General features: G+C 41.6%; 1 protein-coding gene across 1 annotated transcript in view; it reads left to right on the top strand.

The window, feature by feature from the left end:
• GLG1 (golgi glycoprotein 1) overlaps positions 1–19,863 on the top strand; it is a 54,055-nt gene that overhangs the window by 19,777 nt on the left and 14,415 nt on the right. The window contains exons 5-10 of the mRNA XM_009707667.1: positions 5,696–5,899; positions 6,557–6,628; positions 8,906–9,089; positions 10,976–11,190; positions 17,518–17,639; positions 18,309–18,410. Coding sequence (XP_009705969.1) covers positions 5,696–5,899; positions 6,557–6,628; positions 8,906–9,089; positions 10,976–11,190; positions 17,518–17,639; positions 18,309–18,410 — 899 coding nt within the window. The remainder of the gene's footprint in view (positions 1–5,695; positions 5,900–6,556; positions 6,629–8,905; positions 9,090–10,975; positions 11,191–17,517; positions 17,640–18,308; positions 18,411–19,863) is intronic.

Raw genomic sequence — 19,863 nt, 5'->3', positions numbered from 1 at the left:
GTGTATAACAAAAAACATATCCTTTTTTTGGTTAAAAAAAAAAATTGTCCTAGATTTTTGAGATGTTCACTGTAAGCAGTCAACATCCATAGTGTGTTAAATTAAAGTGCTAGTATATTCCAGAAGACTTAACTGAACAACAGAAAGCCCAAAAATAAAGACTCACTTTCAAGGAGAAAAGCAACCATAGAAGTGGGAGGAACTTGCAGGCACCACGGATTCAGACTGGTAACAGCTGAATAACTTGCTTTCTCCATAAAGTAAAGGCTCTCTTTTAATCCTGGGCTGAAGGACCTCATGAAATGAGAAACTGCTTTTAACAATCAGTATAATAATCAGAAGTGTAATACGGGAGTCTAGGTGTCAAGTCTGCATACTACCTGTGGCCTGACCAAATTAAATTAAAATACTTGTGGTAGCACTGAAGGGTACAATAGAGTGGATTTTGTGAGCATAAGCCAAATCTTATATAGCACAAGTGAAGCCCATGCTGGTAGACTTGTGTGTGTAACTGTGCGTAACCCACCGTGTTGGTTGCAGAATTTAAGATCGGTGAAGGATGAGGATGGCGAGGGTGGCTAAGGTCACAAGGCATCTGGGAGAGAGAAACGAATGCAAACTTTGGGTCACTGAGTGTCTGTGGGGTAGCAGAGTGGGTCGCTAATCAAACTTTTATGGGCATTATGCGTATTCTTCACTTCCTTGGTACCCAACCCAGAGTATTTTGCCTTGGTTTGTGAAAATGTCACAGCCTGTCATATGACGTCTTTTGTATGCTGTCATCCTTGGCGCTTAGGGCAATTGAAGTATTTTATACTGCTATGGAAACAGCTATAAATGGCTATGCAAGCATTTCTTTTGTTGATGTTCTGTCTTATCCTTTTTCTGCTTTGGAGAAATCTAATTTACTCCCATCAGATGCTGGTTCAGGTTTTATTTCCACGCTGTAGCTTCTGAGAGTTGCCTGTAGAGAAACAGTCATTCCCCTGTTGTGTCACTGAACGTAACTGTGAATTTAACAAATAGGACCTGGTCATCTGAGGAGGAAGATGGGGGAAGAGATTCATATCTCTCTCTCTCTTCTTTTTTTTTTTTAATGGAAATAAGCCCTGATAGCCACCTGACGTGGCGTTAGTGGTCTCGGAGATTGTAATATAATAGCTTCATCATAGTAACTGGCTTAAACTGGCATTTTTAACTGTAAAAGGCACTTTAGTGGATGTTCTGGAATTACACTGCCTCTTGAAGCCCCTAACTGTTTTTCTTTTCTATGCTTCGTTTTTTTTGTTTTCGCTTGCTTTCTACTTCCTAATTGAATTCTGTTCCTGCTGGGTTTGTTGCTTCTGATGTGGTGTTTTCTGTGCCTGCTTCTCCATGTTTTTTGTGGGTTTTCTGCTCTGTGAGAGCAATAAAGTTCAGCTTAGAAGTTTCAATCTGACTGTAGACTTCATTTTGCTGTATGTAGCAGAAAGGCTGTAGATGTGTCATTTGAAAGTATTAAGTTTTGTAATATGCCTATGTTGTGGAGTTGGTTTTTTGTTGTGGTTTTTTATTTGTTTGGGGTTTTTTTGGTTGGTTCTTTTTTTTTCCTTCCTTGGTTGATGGAGAAATATTTAATAGTAGTCTAAGTCACCTTTCCAGTTGACTGTTGCGCTTTATAGCAAATTTGGTCTCCCGGTATTTAAAGCTTTCTTTGTCTTTGTGCAATAGGGATCGAATTTGAAATTGAAATTGGTAGTTGCAGTGGAGCTTTTCTTCTTGGGCTACTTATCAGAATGAGCTACTTTCTTGATCCCAGCAATGTCTAGGATGGTATCAAACTGGTAGGTAGTGTATAGTTTGTCATGACGTCTAAACTGGAGTTGATCATTTGCCATAATGAAGGCTACATAAGTGCCAATTACACACCTGTTGTAGTACTTTACCAGATAATAGTACTTTTCAGATTCCTAAAAAAAGACCCATTAGGAGACCATTGCTTTCTTGCTTTTTTCCCCACCCCTCAGTGCTTCGAGTTCAGTTGCTCTCAGTCCTTCCTTAGTTTCATAGAAGTACTGGACACAGGGGAAATGAGTCTAAATGGAAAGAGGTGCTAACATTCAGTGCAATCTTTGTTTACTTAGTGTAGTATTATAGCAGTGTACCGAAGTACCGGGAATTAGCTAATCTAAGAGCTATCCCCATAACCCCAGTGTCTGGGTTAGCCAAGTGGAGTGCGGAACTGGAACTCACGATAGATCTACTGGGTGGTTTTCCCATAGCCTGACTGCTCTGGCTCCAGCAAAGTCAGCAGGGCCGTTCGGTGGAAGGTGCCCTACTGGTAAGACAGGTTATGTTTTACCTTCCTGTCTGCTGCTCTTTTCTACTCTTGACTCTTTTCTGGTCACTTTTCTAGCTTCTCTCTGCAAGTTTGGAGCTAGAACAGTCATGAACTCGAGGCAGGACAGATTTCAGACAGAATAAAGTCTTTTTAAAGAAGGAAGTTTGCTTGGGTGCATTTAGAACTTAGTTTTGTTTCTCTGCTGCTTAAAGTGCCATTGGACAGTATTGGAAAGCTACTTGTATCCTTTGCTGATCTAAATGTATCTTTTCATAAAACTATGCAGAGTTTCAAGGCTAGATAATTATCTAGTTTAACATATCTTTGCAACTTTCAGTTAAAATTCTCTGTTTAAGATTGATAGCGCTGGTGAGGCAACAATTCCAAGAAACGTGTGTGGGTCTCTAGATTTGATCTCTTATATTTCAGTATGTTGCACAGGAGAAATGAGGCCTAGACTCTGTCAGCCCCTGCAGTAATTTTGGGGAGTCCTGACTTGTGGAGTGAACTTAGAGATCTTCAACTCTAAGGTGGAGGTTTTTCAACAACAGGGTACTGGGTAGAGGAAAAGCTTTGCTGAGATTCATTCCACGGCAGAGCCGCAGCAGGCGTTCATACACCAGGCAGGCGGTGCCGGAGCAGGACCGGAAGAGCTCACGCCGTGGAATGTCGACCCTTGCCTTTGGTGCCTCCAAGGCTGAGCTGGCCCCACAGGACCGGTGGCACACGGAGTGCAGATGGGAACAGGCAGCTCTGTGTGGTGTAGAGCCACAAAGTGATGCAGGTACTGCAAATGTGTGTCAAAGCTGTCCTGCCATCCTTAGGATGAGCCTGTCAAACTTTCTGATTGCCAGCTGCTTTAGAAAAAGATGATTGAGTGCGGCCGTACGTGTTTGTTTTCCCCTCCAGTCTGCAATAAGAGATTGTACAATCTTAAATACAGTAGGTGTTAGCCTATAATTAAAGCTTGAAGTGATGTTTCTATAAACCACATTTGTCAAGTCCCATCTATACTCTGTTTGACCAGTAGCATAGCTGCCTTCATGCAGTTTTGAAGAAATAAAAAATTAGGACCTCCTTAAGCTGGTTTAACAAGTCAGCATTAGCACTCAGGGACCTGATCTGCCTGAAAACCCAGATTAAGTCAGTAAATCTCCCGAACAGTGTCAGGTGAGCATAGAAACACTAGTGTCACCACAGGAAGACAGGTAGATCCTTGGAGGTAGGAGGAAAGAACAGGACTGCATCTTTCAGGAGCCAGCTGTGTTGTCTTGTGTGTGTTTCTATTTCTGTTAAGCCTGACATGTTTTAAAATTGCTCTAATACAGGACAGCAGAGTAGCCAGCACTACAGGATGATCTACGCAAACGTAAAAATTGTATTTGTGAAGTAACGCAATAAATTACTCATTTCATGTTGTGTCCCTGAAATACAACAGTAAACATTCAGCATCCAGCATATGGAAATCTGCTTTCGCTAGACTATTAAAAATAGGTTTACGTTCATATGTAGTATGACTCTGACCAGGAGTCTAGACCCAAATTGCAAGAAACCAGGAAACTTCTGATTTTCCTAGCAGGAAAAACTTGCCCTGTGCCCTCCTTGCTGGCTTGCGAAGGGAGGCTGCAGGTGAGTGAGAGTGATCTTTGTCTGCCTTGCCTCCCAGCTACAACCTCACCTAGGTTGAAGCAAAAAAACTGCCAGAGGAGCTTAAAATGGTTGTTTTCAATCATTTACACTTGGCAGCTCCTCGGTTGTAATTACTACTTACGACTGACCGCAAGGATTTGCAGAACAGTGTTTGTGTTTGGTGTGGTGGTAAAGATAAATGGCAATTTTAAGTAATGTGGTGAACATACTGCTAACTAGTCTTCCTCGGATCCCTTTTGGGTTCAGTCCTAAAGGGACTGTTGATGTATAATTATATTTCTTCAGACATGCTGGTATCTGGCCAGCATGTGGAGTTGTTCAGTTCCCACTCATAGAAAAGAGCAAACCAAAATAAGGAGTTTTGGGGTGTGGGGGTTTTCGGGGAGGTTTTTTTTTTCCTTTTTAAAAGGGCAAAGCTACTTTTACCCCTTTTAAACTAATTATCCTTCTGGATTGTGTTTACAACTTTGTAATTGGTAAGTTCTGCTTGTGCTCCAAGTGTGGCAGAGTTAAAATAGGAATCAAAGGCTGGCTGCCTGAGGAGACAGATCAGAACAAAAAGATTTGGAAGAGTTGCATGGCTTTGAAAAGTCACGGTTGTGTTTTGTGGAGACTGCTCTCTTAACTCATGCTGCTGCAACAGCAGTGGATGAATCTAGTTGACAGAGCAAGCTGAAGGGATAGCTCCTACACGGTTACTACAAATACCGGGTTGAGCTATTCAGATGTGTGCAAATACACATACTTTGTTGTATACTCCGGATAGTCTGGTATAAGTTTAGTAGCGATATCCTCTCACAGCAGAGCAGCATTAAACTAAGGTGGTCTTCGCAGGAACAACATGCAGAAGCCTTGAGAGATCTATTCCAGAGGAGTTCTTGTTTATTAGAGGACTCAGACCTTCTGCAGAGGTGTAAAGGGCATAGGGTTCCCTTTCTGAACACGTAAAAAGGTTGTAGGAAACTAAATGGAGCTTTGATCAGCTTTGCCCTGCGTCTTCTGGACTTTGATACAAAACTCAGGCTCTCTACATTTATTGGCAGTCGCTGGTTGTAGTCCAAAGTTGTCTTCAAGCTTACAGGACAGTGGATGTGGCATACAGTATTGGGCCAGAACTGCTTTGTCTGGCATACAGTATTGGGCCAGAACTGCTTTGTCTGAGACTTCATCTACTCTTGAATGTTTTGAATTTTTTTTTTTATTCTCTTAATGGAGGAATTAGCCTTGAGAATCCTACATTGGTCAAAGCTCCTTTGTGGCCTTTTTAGCATCACTAATAATCACCACCCAAACTGAAGGCTTAGTCTCAGCATGGAGGAACTGTGATTTTTCTCTTCTCCGAGTATGTTCTTAATTCGATGGTGTTGCCATGGTGCGAAGAGAGCTATGTCAGATTAAAGATAATTTGGCCGTTTTGGTAAACTGCTCTGAGCAGTGTGACTAAGTAGTGATAATCTCATTAAGTCCCATTAAAACAAACCCAGAGCATTGGAGTGGGGGATTTCATGGTGACCATCAGCAGGGTGGTGATGTGTAAAGCATGTGTATAGTACAGATTTTAACTGTTGCCTCTTCTGAATGTAAATGCAGTTTAAGCTGAACTTTTGGAAGGCTATAGGTAGACAGTTTGTTTGTTGCTTAATTTATGTGGTGCTTATCCAGAATCGCAGATCACTTGATTATGTAAGTGCTGGTTACAGATGTTGTCTTGTTTTTCTCATATAGGATGCCCACTCACAAGGAGAGGTGGTGGCATGCCTGGAAAAAGGTCTGGTAAAAGAGGCAGAGGAGACTGATCCTCATATGCAGGTTTCTGATCAGTGTAAGAAAGCAATTCTTCGTGTAGCTGAACTCTCTTCGGATGACTTCCACTTGGACCGGCATCTCTACTTTGCATGCCGAGATGATAGAGAACGATTTTGTGAAAACGTGAGTAGTTTCCTCTTGCCTTCACTTCTACAATAATCCATTAAAAAAAAGCCAAAACCCCGTTGGAAGAAGGACTGGAATGGCAGAGTGGAGCCTGAGAGAGATCTTACAATACTGAAAACAACCACTTTGTAGCTGTCACTTTCCAATAAATCTGGTATTAAATTCACTCACCCAACAAACAAGCGTTATTTCCAGTGGGTTAATGAACTGAATTGGCATAAATGGTTTAATGGGCATCAGAGCTGGTGTGACAGGGAATGGAACGACTCAAACGGGGAGGAGGCCGCAAAGATAAGTGACCGTTCCCTTCTGCCACACTACACTGTTGCACAAGGTAAGCCTGGCCTAACTACTTGCAGCACTCATTATCCCTGGAGCAGTGAGCTGGAAAGCTGCATTGTTCAGTCTGAATTACCTTGTGTCAGCTGAGTGTCTTCTCACTAAAAGTGACGAACACGATCAGATTTTTTTATTTATTTTAATGCGATAAAATTTGAAATGTTTTTGTAGTATAGAAGCTATCGCTGTCATTTGAAATATTGACTCTAATATATTTCTAGTTTAAAAAATAAATCTCTTTAGGTATAGCTTAGCCTGCTTGTTGAGTATTACAAGTCTTATCTTTAATGGTAAATATTACTGTTCTGTTTACAGACTCAGGCTGGGGAAGGCCGAGTCTACAAGTGCCTCTTTAATCACAAGTTTGAAGAATCAATGAGTGAAAAGGTAGGTATCCGTCTTAGTGACACAAATCCTTAATGCAGAAATCATCAGATCATTCATCAGTCCAGGCTGCATTATTCTTTTCCGGTGTTGAGGAAAATCCGTCATCTACGTGGCTGGATAACTGACTGCTTTGGCAGATGCTTTTACTTCGATATGTTTGTGTTTCCAGCTACGTGCTGATGGCTTGAATTGTACTCAAGTTACAGCCTTTAAAGTTAAGGATTTAAATAAATCAAAGCTTTTGGATGGGTAATTTGGGAAGGCAGACGTGGAGCTCAAGTGGTAGCACTGTGATTGAGTGTTTAAAGAAGAAGTTGCACCGTGCTGGGGTAAGCCTTGGATAAATGCTGTCATAACGTACAAATCGGAAACAAAATGCCCAAATGCCTCGGCACAGGAAGCTGTGTGCATTTCGCTTTTGTTTTCAAGGCTACGAGGTCTGACTGTGAAGCAGCAAATTCTGTGGGAAGGATGCACAGTTCAGTTACTGAAGTTTTCCTTATGTTTTTTTCCTGAAGAAGTGGTTTTCAACAGCAACAACGATGACAACAAAGTTGTTCTGGAAAGCCAATCCTGAAAAGAGTTTGTGTTGGTGTAGGTATTTTGGGGAGGCAGCAACGCCTTCAGTGATTTTGGAAGCAGCATCATAGTGTTTGGGATTATATGGAATTATATCACCTATCTGAAAGGAAATGAAGGTTGATATCTGTAAAGTCCTCCTCAGGGAAGCTCCACTGAAGGAGCCTGATTCAGAGGCCTGGAGGGATCAGACTTATTTCCTTTGCTTTAAGTGCGCTATCTGATAGCTTGGACCCAATTAACAAATTCAAAACTGAGAGAGTGATCCCCAAGGGCTTGAAACAAAGCTTCATTTTATACAAGCGCATTGCAAAAATAGCAGTTCATTTGAGTTTAACTTGTTTTTTGATTGTACAGGGACAGTGGTGGTTTTTGAGGGGTCTTTTCCATGATCAGCTCTCTAAGATTATGAATGTAAGATGTTGAGAGTTTAGACAAAGCTGTAGCAGATGACTCGGGAGAGAGAGAGGTGGATGCTCCGAGGGTGCAGTTTGCAGAGCAGGAGGAACACAAAATCTAGTTCTCACTCTTATAGCTGCCAAGGTTGGACCATCTGCAAAGTCACTAGTTTTGTAGAAGCTGTTACCCAGTAAAAAGTCCCTTCTTGCTGCTGGCATCACCTGCTGCATTCACATGTAGCCAACGATAGCTGCCTGGTGGGTGGCTTGCTTTCTGTAATCCAAAACTGCTCACCAGGCTGGGCTCCCTGCCTGTACCTGACCTTCCTCTCTTTTGGGGGATGAAGTATCTGCGAGCCTGTATCTCCCTGTGTCCAGAGCTTTAAGTCTGTCCAGTCCCAAGGTTCCAGTCACGGCACAGAGACGGAAGCATGAAGGAGGGAGTGGGAATATCTTGGAGTAGGGCTTTCCAGGTCCTGGAGTAGGTATGGGGAGGAGGGGGAGAAAAGTCAAAAACCTGAGATAAGGAAAGGGAGAGAGTTATAGGACTTCTCTGTTCCTTGTGCCAAGATTGCTCCCTGTTCTTGCTGCCCTACAGGTGCACGGTTTTCCTTCCTTTCAAGTAAGCCAAGAATGGACAAATTTGCCTGAGCTATTCTGAATTATCTGCCTCCCTCGGATTTAATTTTCATATCATTTAAACCAAAATCTGCGAAGCGTAGCAGTGTTTTTACAGGCCCTTTTTTGGATGAAGTTTAGAGGGTTGTTCTTGCAGCTGCTGAGTTCGAGTTTGGTGACAGTGCATCCTCGTGAGCCTCACCAGTTGTGAAAAATGGCTAGAAATTCCTATGGTTAGACTGCTTTATCTGCTGTCATCTGTTCAGCACTTTGCAGAACAAATCCAAAGAACACAATATTTTGTAAATGCGAATGGAAAAAGTTGTTTCTTGAGGACATAGGGTGAGCGTGTACCACAGCTGGGATAAATGTCAGCAACTGATCCTCGTTACTGAGAATGAGTCATGCTTTCAGCCATAGCTCTTCACAAAAAGCTGGATGAATATGCAGTTTTAAGAAGTGCTTTGCAGAGAGCCGCTGCCTTTAAAACCCTTGATCTGTTGACCTCAGTGTGCATTGTTAACTGAGTGGTTTCTGTGAGACGAATGAAATTTAACTGCAATCCAGCTTAAACGCATGAATTCTAAAGCATCAGTGGTCTTTTGAAACACAACTTGAAAACTTAACAGCAGCCAGTCAGTGCGTGGAAACTCTTTCAGCCATCCCAATGTGTCTCCTGCAGTGTCGTGATGCGCTAACAACCCGCCAGAAGCTGATAGCCCAAGACTACAAAGTCAGTTACTCGCTGGCAAAGTCCTGTAAAAGTGATCTGAAGAAGTACCGCTGTAATGTGGAGAACCTTCCCCGGTCTCGGGAAGCCAGGCTTTCCTATCTGTTGATGTGCTTAGAGTCTGCTGTGCACAGAGGTAAGTGGAGTTCAATCAAGAGATGTGTGGCTTTCTGGGACCTTGATTTTAAAAGTTTCTCTTGGACCTTTGGCTTCAACTTGTATTTACAGTTCCCTTCTCCAAGTAACCTTTTCCAGACTTCAGTTTAGAGGCAAGTTACCTCATCATAACGCTTTCATCATTGCTGTTTTGTAGATCAGAATAGCTGAGTTAACCTCTGATGTTGACTCCTATTGTGTAGACAAGAAGTTTAAAATGCAAAATAGCAAATCCCACTTGGACGGATGATGCATCATTGCAAATCTTTCTATTCGCTGTGAATTCAAGCCGCTTTTTTCCCCCTTTATGTAGTAAGCATTAAATATGCTACTAGGTTAAAACACAGAATAGAGAACCTGTTTATCATCACTCAGGGAAAGCCAGGGATACTCAGTCCTTTGCCTCTTGTAAGTAATGTTCTTTCCTTGCAGTTCAGTAGTTTGGATAAATGCCTTAATTTCTCTAACTCCAGTTTTTCCTATATAGAAGGAAGGTAAGTGTGAGAATATTCTTTTTGTTCATTTAAGTTAGCGTAAGCTGGAGATGTCCTAACACCAGTGCCTGTCCCAAAGGCATTAGAAGGCCCTGTGCGGCAGGATGATGCTAAAGGTTCTCTGTGAAATTGCTGTAACATGTAAAATGACATGTTATATCCTCCGCACCTGTGCTGGGGAATTGTTTGTTTTTCCCCTTGGCATGCAGCTGAGTGGTTTCTGATTCAGCAACAAGGCTGCATGCTGGAATGCCTCTGGCATGGGAGGGAAAGGCTGCTGTAACACCATAAGCAATCTGTGCGTTTGAGTTTGGATAACTCATTGCGTCTGATTGATGTGGAAATGATGTGTCCTATTTGTGGAAAAGTTGTGAGTTTTGTTTTGGGTTTTTTCCCTTCTCCCGCAGTAGGGCAAGTGCTTTCCTGAATTACATACAGAAAACTGCTCCTCAGTTATTAACTTCCACTTTCACGGTGGAACAGGTTCTGCAGTGTGTGGCTCAGGTATGAAGCATAGCCCAGGAGGAACACTAATTATTCCACATACCTCTGTGTCTATATGATAACGCCTGGAAGCCCCTGTGGGGGTATAGGACCTCTGTTGCGTGGGGCGTTGTACACGTAGGAGTAGGTTGTGATGGGGGCTAGGGGGAGGGTATAGCAAAAGAGGCAACATGTTCCTTTTGATTTAAAAAAAAAAAAAACAGAACAAACTGTCTGCATGGGGACTGTAGGAAAGCCTGTAGCAGATCTAAGCATTTATTAAAGCTAGATTTCTGTGCAGCTATGGTGGTTTGTTGGACACTTCATATATACTCTTGGTAACATCTTCTATTCTGTTTTTTAGCTTCCTGAGCAAGTATGTACTGTTGCTCTAGAAAACCTTTTGCTCAGAGAAAATGTTTAACCTGCTGTCCAGACAAATTTCTCCCCCAATTACATATCGAGTTGGTAAATTTCCAGAGGTGACTTCCATTTCTACAGTGGAAAAATGAGCCCTTAAGCATATGGGGAAAAGCTGACCTGTGCTACAGAACTGCAGATCCACTGAGCTTTTTCAGCTGTTCTTCAAAAGCAGCTCCTGTAATGTGAAATCCAAAATAAGATTCTCCTGATCTTTCACGAATCCTTTTTAAAAAAAAACTTATTATGAATCCATAGACTGGCTATATTTTACAGGTTCAATTAAATGACAGGAGCTACTGTAACAAGTGATTTAATCCCCAGCACGTCCACTCTAGCCCATTTGTTGCGCTCTGGTGTTGTCCAGAGTGTGGACATCATCCCTATTCCTCCAACATGATGGTAACATAGGTCAAGAAGGGCTCTGATAAGCATTAATACTAAATCACATCATCTTCTCTTGGCTCAGGTCGACAGGTGAGCAGTGAGTGCCAGGGTGAAATGTTGGATTACCGGCGCATGCTAATGGAAGACTTCTCACTGAGCCCAGAAATCATCCTGAGCTGCCGAGGGGAGATCGAACACCACTGCTCAGGCCTGCATCGGAAAGGCCGCACCCTGCATTGCCTGATGAAAGTAGTGCGGGGTGAAAAGGGAAACGTCGGACTGAATTGTCAGCAGGCAGTAAGATATTTTTCTATTACTTCACTTCTAGGTTGCTCAATTGATAGAAGCACCGATTTGTCTGCTAACGTTTTTCCTTGCAATAAAGATTCTGCTGAAGGCAGCCTGGCTCTGCCGGGTACTGAATGAAGTGTAACTTGGTATGTAGCAGCACATTAGTAATGTGGGTTGGTTGGTTTGGGGTTTTTTCCCCCTCAAAAAATGCATTTTGAATTGTTTTGCTCTGGATTTTGTACTGGATCTCCAGTAGTTCTTCTCCAGCAGCTCTCAAGTTACGGAATTCTCTCCTGGGTGCAAGACATAGGGAAACTTGTTGGGTTTTTGTTATAAGTTTTAAAACACTCCTTCTCCTTCCCTTTTCCCCCTGTGCCCTGTCCTCAGAAATGCACTAGATCTTCTCAAAGCACCTTTCCACTCAGTTTTATTTTTGCTATTTTATTCAGCTTAAACGATGGAAATGGAACTTCAGGGACAGGTAGGTACAACATACTGCTGCACATCGTTGTAGTTGCAGCCACTGAGGGGAATGTCGTTCTTCTCCAGGATACCTTTTTAAAATGGGATAATTCTTTTACCTTTTTAAAACTTCATTTTGGCCCAGATGCATCCCCTTTGTAGTCTCTTTAAACTGAAAAAAAAATTTAATGTTTGTTCAAACTCATTAGTGCTTTTTAGTGTGGTATTACATTTTTGTACTTAATACCTGCTTTTAATGGCCTGTGAGCTTGGAAGAGTGACATCAATGCCAGAAATGGCTAGGGAGTGTTAGCGCTGATGTAGGAATTTGGGGGGATGTATGCTCTTTACCTCCTGCAATATATGGAACCACTGTAGTCCATTTTCAGTGTAAATGTAGCTCAAAGCCTGAGCCCCAAATGTTGCCAGTTTGTATATGTTATCAAAGATAAATTCATATCAGTTAAATTTTTGTACGGCATAGGGTGCATAAATACTAGGTGTAGTGGTGCAGCAGCTGTACAGTTTGAGTCATTTCTGCAGTGAGCTGTAGTGCATGACTTATGCTTTGCAACATTTATGTGAAAAACTGAATACTTGTTTCTGTTTAAATATGAAATTGAACTTGCTGCCTCAGAACTTGATTATTTGCAAATTGGTTGGAAGATCAATTCATCTTGGGAATAACTTCCAGATCATGAAGTGCATGTTCAGAACAACTGATAAGTCAAGGCAGGGGACCCCCAAAAGTGATATGAGATTGCAGACTTTTGGAGAAACATAATGTCTGTTGAAACCTATAGGAGTTTTTTTCAGTTCTCTTATACTTAAGCTACTGCTTTATTTTTGTACAGTAAGTTGATGCAACAGCAGAGCTTGTCCATGACTCCCCTTTAAGTTAAATGACCTATGTTCTGTTCTCTGTGCAAAAGACAGCAGGAGTGAATTACGTGTTGATTTTATGAAATATGATTAGTTTGTCCATATTTTTATGGGCAAGAGGAAATAGATGATTGCAAGAATAGGATAAACAGTCCAATGTTCTGGGTTCATGAGCACTGGTGTGGTGCTGTTATATAGCTGCCTGTAACTTCTGAGGTACTAAGTCATTTATTGTTGATATTTTTGTATTTGAATGGTAATGGTTGTCTCAGCTGTCACTGTTTTTTTTCTGTTTTGATTTATTGTGTTAGAATGATCTTCCTGCTTCTACCTTCTATGGTAGGTAAATTATCTCTGTAAGGAAGAGATTATTGTCTGAAACCCTGCCAGATACTGCACGGCTTGTGCAAGGGACTCAAACTCCCTGTCATATGAGATTGGCCCATATGACAGGCCATGAAGAAGGCAAGTTAGAGATCCATCCCTTCATAGCAGCTGGAGCTACTTCAGTTCCTTTTGGATACCTAGAGAGTACCTTTGATGTATGTTTCTGCTGATCCACCGATGCTTTTCTGAAGCTGATTTCTCAGCTTCTTAGTTGCTATGTGTTGGTATAGTTCAATCTTTGAGACATGTAGATGGTCTTACAAGTGTTGCTTCAGTAAATTCATTCATGGGGGAAAGATTGACCTATGTCAGGGTTTCCAAAAACTGTAAGCAGAGAGCATGGACTGATTTTTGTCTGCAGTGTCACTTTGGTGAGAGCTCCTATCAGTTTGTACCTCTGGTAGCTCTTCATATGCAGATGGGATGGCTGCTTCTGCCACCTCCTGCTAACTCGCTTCCTGGCTAGCGCTTGCTCTACGTGACTTCAGCCCAAGCCTAGCTAGACGAAAGCTGACTAATGTTTCTTGTGTTCTGATGTCCTTGAGCAGTTCTTGTTTCAGGAACATTGTGCTGATGCTCTCAATTTGATCTTTGATGTGGCTGTTGATGGTGGAACTGCTGATATGTGGCACCTCTATCTTTTCACTTGCAGAAACAGAGGAGAACAACATGCTTGTGCTGGGGTTGTCCCAGCAGAGCTGGCTGTGGTGCTTTGGGCCCATCTCCAGATGTTGTCTTTTCTATGCAGAGTCAAAAACTTGTGTCCCCATGCTTTCAGTAGCATCATTAAACAGCACTTTGATTTCTTGGCTAGCTCAAAGCAGTAGGGTTTGTCCTGAAATTCTTCATTGTAGAAGCTGTACGACCAGACACACTTGCCTAGGCAGTTTGCTTGAGGAAATTGGAATGGGGAACATTTGGATCTAGTTTTACTTACTGTCCTGCCTGTCAAGTTTTGCTCTGATTATGCTTGCCTTATGAAAGGAAGATGTTTACCCATCTGCCAAAACCAACATAAAGAATCCCAAAACAACAAAACAAACCCAAAGAACCTCCATGATTTTATTTTACTGCAGGAGCATCTGCTCATACCCTTTCCTGCAGGAAGAATATGAATGATTCTTTGTATTAAAGCAGTCAACAAAATGCATTCTCGAACCTTCTCAAACCCTGATTTCTTGATCTGATGGGTTCCATGTCTTGTGAGACACCTCAGCCAGAATGATCTTGCGTATGAGTGTCTACGCTCACAATTAACCATGCTGTTGTGCAAGAAGCATGCCTTGACTGAGACGTCTGAGAGCTGTGTGGGGTTTTTTGTCTCAGTTTTGATCAGTGAACTTGCCAAAATGCCCTAGTTCTGTAAATGGTAGAGGAACCATGGATTTCTGTGTAACAGAAATGGTTCAGCCTAAGTTAAAAACAAACAAAAAACAAACACCACAAAAAAACCCCGAACAAACAAACAAAAAACCCCAAACAACTCCCAGGCATTTGTTCAGCCTTATCTTGCCTAACTGTAGGCTTAAGTACCTTGCTGACCCCAGCGTATCACAGGTACTCTCTAGCAATGTGCACTCTTAAGGGCTGTTTGCAGTTTAACTTTTGCCATCTCGGAACGCTCTGCCTGCTCTGAAACAAAGGATAGGATTTCTATTATTTATACTATTGATATACTTCTATAGGGGCATGCATTTTATTAAGAAAAAAAATATCTTTGGAAGGAGATCCTACTTCTGGAGCGTGTCTTCCCGTGTAAAACAAGCTCGTCTTTGCTTTGGGGAAGCGTATACAGCTTGGATATGTTCCAGTCATTAAAAGGTCTTCTGCAAATATCATTGTTACGTTATTCTTCAAAGATGGAGATCCTGCGCATAGGGAGGGTGGATCTGCGATGCTGTAGGTCATCAGACAGCAGATAATACGTGTCCCTTAATTGTGAGCATTGGCCCATAAAACAATCTACAGCTGTACTGGCAGTGTCTAGCACCTGTGGTGTTGCTTAGTGGAAGCAGTGTTTTATTCTAGAGCTGCTGGCAAACTGTTTTTCAAATATGTATTCAGTCCCTTGAGCATGTAAAACTATAAGCCATGCTAAAAAGGCAGATAGAAACTGGAAGCAGAAATAATACACCTAATAAATTGATAGTTAATTTTTAATTTAGCTCCGTATCAGGATAAAAGTTCAGAGGATTAGAAAGTTTATCCAGCTGCTTTTCAACTGCAAGGGTTTGTTGTGGGAAGGAGAAAAATCCTATAAAACCTTCAGTTTTGTCACTGGTGCCAAATTATTGCCTCGCCCCTGCAGTCAGGGCAGCTGGCTCGCTGCTGCATGTCTTGCGTGTGGTTGAGAATTGGGACTGGGATCCTGCAGTAGTGCCCGAAACAGGGCAGAGAGACTCAGAGGTGATCTGGTGCTTCTGAAGCTGTCGTACCCAGTGCTCTTTGGCCTCTTCCGCTTGATAGCAACAAAAATACTGATTAAACTGAGACCTGAGGAAGAATCCTGCCTGCATAATGCTCTGGCCAGTTTATTGAATCTCTGTGTGTAAGAAAGTGTCAGGTTTGAGGTTTTATTCACCCATTTGTCCTTGAGGGAGTAATTCCACTAATTGTCCTTGGTCCAATTTTATATGTAAACATCTGACATGAAGCGATCCCAGCACTTTATGTGCAGCCTTGCCTGTCCATGCAGGCTATGTGTGTGTGCATGTGCCAGCAGAGCTACCATATTCTTCTCCTTGTGTTGACTTATGAAATTTGTAAAGGACGTATCATTTCTCACTTCTCCCGCTGATTAAGGTTTAGTTCCCTGTTATGAACTGGGTCCTGTTTTGGCTTCTGTTTGACCACTGTCAGGGTGGTATAAAATGTTTCTCCTTTATTTTATTATTTTTTAGTGAAAACATCCCAGGAATTTTGGAATCAAGAGCTTGTACCTGCTAGGCAGCGCTCTTCCAAGCTACCTGCATCTCTTAGAAGCTAAGACTGGGCATAATTAACTCTGACCAAGAGCAAGTTGCAGGAAATCCTGCGTTCCTCCCAGGCAGTCTGTGGTCTGTCCTCTTGATTACAAATTTCCTATTGGATAAATAGTGCTAACTTATATTTTCTCTGATTCTGTGATGCTTTTTTTTTTTTTTTTTATACTTCTCTGTGTTTTGTGATGTTAGGGTTTTGCCCCTGCAAGTTTCCTGGATGGTGTTTAAGTGCAGACTTTGAAAGATGGAAGATAAAAATGTAACTCTGCTTTTAATTTAGTTGGGCTGGGGGCCAGTGGCAAAAATCACTAAGTAAGCATCAAGATGTTAACGGCATAGACCATTTGATGTCGGTGTGCAGTTGCCTTCTAAGGAAGCTCTCTTTTTACTGCAAATTTGTTAGCTAAAAATGTTTGCTCATCGAATAATAGCAATTTCTGCCCTATGTCTGTTTGTTCAGGCTTTGGGAATTCAGTGCTTGGTGGGAAATGAGATGAGGCCTGGCGATCTTGGGCTGAGTGATGGCCCAGAAAACTACCCTTCTCCCCAAAAGTATAGATTAAGTGAGATTATGAGATTTACTCTTCCCCTGGCCCAGTAGATGCCTCCCAAATTCATGTTCAGATGCTGTAGTGAAGATAAACCATCTAGATCTGATTTTTGAAGTGCAGTGGATGCTAAATTATGTTTCCTTTTATTAATAAGAGACAGTTATTTTTCTGAATCTTCCATCAGAATAACTGTTTCACAAGAAGAAAAGACTTGATGAAACTGTTCATGCTATATTTATCTATGACAGTTAAAGTATTTAGAAGCGCAAAAGGAGTGCAGGGATATCACAGCTTAAAAGTTAGCACACTTAGTCTCTAAATCTTCGGAAAGTTTTTGTTTTCATCTTTCACTTACACCATGGCTTCTCTTAAATAGATAAAACCTGGTGCCCTGCTTTTATTTTTTTATACATATATATAAAAAATAAATCAGTCGTGTACTTCAGACCAAATTGTGGTTACCCTGGCTTCCAAAAGCTTGAGCAGGCATCCCTGAGGCAATGCTACTTCATGAGGCAGCAGCAGAACAAGACATTTTCTCCTGTATTTCAATAAAACTTTTGAATTGCCTGGAGAGGACACAAAAACTGTTTTAAGCTTTGTTTGTAGTTAGGCAACTGGTCTTTAAACATTGATTTGGGTTTCAGTTGTAGATAGTCTTCATGAAAATTTGACAGAATTGCGTGTTTGGTATCATCAGCCTCATGGGATGAGGTTGGCACCAAGGCATGAAATGGATCAAAAATACAGTATCCAAATTTTACCAGTTCTGTTCTGTAAATCAGTACATAAGTGGTCCAGGTTTACGGTTGACCTTCAGTGTGTCACCAGTCTCATCTAATGTTCATGGGCTACTTCCTAATGATAATTAGGGTTCAGTTTTTTCAGCGCCGGACTCCCATGTCTGGCAATTGAGTTGGCAGCCCAAGCACTTTAAAAAAGCACTTGTAGAGCAGAGATCTTACCTGGTACTGTTGTTAATGGCATGGAATTGCCATGCTGAGAGGTTGCAAGAACTCTCGTTTTGATCATTATTATCTGTTTTCCTATTTACAATTTCTTTTTTCCAGCTTCAAACACTGATTCAAGAAACTGACCCCGGCGCAGATTACCGCATTGACCGAGCGTTGAATGAGGCCTGTGAGTCAGTGATACAGACCGCCTGCAAGCACATACGGTCTGGAGACCCAATGTAGGTGGCTTGTAGTTACAACTGTTTTTTGTTTCTCTTGGGTATCTGTGGAATTTGTGTGGCTGACCAGTATAGATACTAAAACCTGTCCAGAAATGACGGACCCCAAACTTGCAATTCATACAGGGTTGGAGGTGTGATCCGAGCTCTGTCTTCATTCTTGCCATATAAGCAGGCTAGTGCTTTTATAGCAGGACTGGTTTAGCACTGGTGAAGGATGTAGCTCTCTCAGGCACTTAGATTAAATTTGTAACGTTTGGTGTGCTAATTTCTCTTACTACATAAGTCTTTAGCAATATCACAAAGAAAAGTAACAAGCCTTGAAAGGCCAGTTAGACAAACCCGTACTGCAGAGACAAATGTCTCCTTTATCTTCAGGTCTGATATATATTGTCTCCTGAGCCAGATTTTATATAAAAAATTCCTTATGATTTTGTCATGTATCAGACTTGCTGAGATAACTGAAACAATGGAATCTAAGAGGGTACAGATGTGGTAGACAGTTGTTTTAGGTGTAATCTTTTTGAAGGAAGAGAAAGATCTTCACTGTGTATGAACGCCTTCTCTCTCTTTCATTGGAAAGGGTGATTTGGCAACACCAACTGTTAACAAAGAGGGCTCAGCGTGATTGTAACAGTCTGTTGCCTAACTTTTTCCTTCTGTTTGCAGGATTCTGTCTTGCCTGATGGAGCACTTGTATACCGAGAAGATGGTAGAGGACTGTGAGCATAGGCTCCTGGAGCTCCAGTATTTTATATCTCGTGATTGGAAGTGAGTGCTGTAAAACAAGATTTATCTTCACTTGATGCTTGTATTTAGTGTTTGTGTGCGTTAGCAGTTCCTTGTAAAACAGTATAGCTTGTGTTTGTTCAAAAAAGGACTTTTAAGCGTGCCAGGTCCGTAGGGCATTAGTGCCTGTCTAGAACAGTAGAAGCAAAAGCTGCTTAGAAGTAAGTGTGATACCCACTTAAATCAGATACTCACTTAGAAATGATGCAGCCCTAAAAAGTGTCTCAAACTTGAGCTCTGAAATTCAATGCATGTTTTAATTAAAAGAATTTTGTCTGGCTATACCAAAGTTGAAGGTCACTTTCTGTGCATGTTGCAGCCAGTTTTATCTGCTCTGAGCGCCACAATATGGGACTTAAGAAAACCAAGGTCCTAAGTATAACAAAGAGCCACTGTGTGAGAAGCTCCCTGTTTCCATTTCTGCCTCTCTTCAGATTCTCTAGGTGTGATTACAGCATGTAGAGCAGATGTAGTTCCCTTTGGATCACTGCTTTTCCAGCTTTGTCATCCAAAGATGGCAATGCTTTATTTGAAATGTATACAGAGCCCCTTGTGTTGGCGGGGGTTAAGATGAGGAGAGTATAAATTTGATAAACATGACCAGTGAGGAAAGAGTAAGTGTTTGGCTTTTCTTCTGGAGAAGACTGAGAGGTGAGGAACTACTAGGGTGCATCAAATGAGGTTACTGCAAGAAATGGAATAATTGTTCTCAGTGACCACGGGGAGTGTGAGGCAAGAAGTCATGGACTTCGATTACTGCAAAGGGTATTCAAATCAAACATGAAGAAAATCTGACTCATAGCTGTATCCATTGACAGTATTGCCAGTAGTTAAGAGCTGACATGCTCTGTGAACTGTCTGCTTTTAAAATAAATGGGGCTTCACGGATCAGAGAGTTTAGGGCTTTGTGGCTGTTTATTTAGTCGTCTCGATAACTGTCTCCATAAGTAGATAAGAATACTTAGTGGTTTTTTTCTTCCTCTTCCTGTTTCCCTTCATTGCTGGTTCTCCTGCCTGTACCATGTTTCACGCAAGTAATTCATTGCTTGAGCCAAACTTCAGTGATTGAAAGAAGGAAGACTGAGTATTTGCATTTTCCTGGGAGTAAAGATAATTCTAATTCGTATTGCAGGCTGGGCAACATTAGCTCATCTTTCTTAACCACTGTTCCCTAGAACTGACTTATAAAAACTGTTGTATTAACTGTGTGCCTAGCGCAGATGCAGGTAGTAGAAGTTGTTTTCCTTCTACTTTTATCATTATCCATATAATTGTGTCCACTGATATCGCTTAACGTTTGCCTTCTAAAGTGTTGTAGAAATCTGAAGCTTCCGTTTCGGAAAACTGGCAATATCTCATGTAGCTTTAATGTAATTAGACATGACCTTAAGAGATCTGCATTTGCAGTTTTCTTGTATGCAAAAGCAAGGGATGC

This window comes from Cariama cristata, unplaced genomic scaffold, assembly GCF_000690535.1.
Source record: "Cariama cristata isolate BGI_N322 unplaced genomic scaffold, ASM69053v1 scaffold30129, whole genome shotgun sequence".
Classification (NCBI taxonomy): Eukaryota; Metazoa; Chordata; class Aves; order Cariamiformes; family Cariamidae; genus Cariama; species Cariama cristata.
The sequence above is the reverse complement of the archived record's forward strand: the minus strand, read 5'-3'. Positions and strand labels throughout refer to the sequence as shown.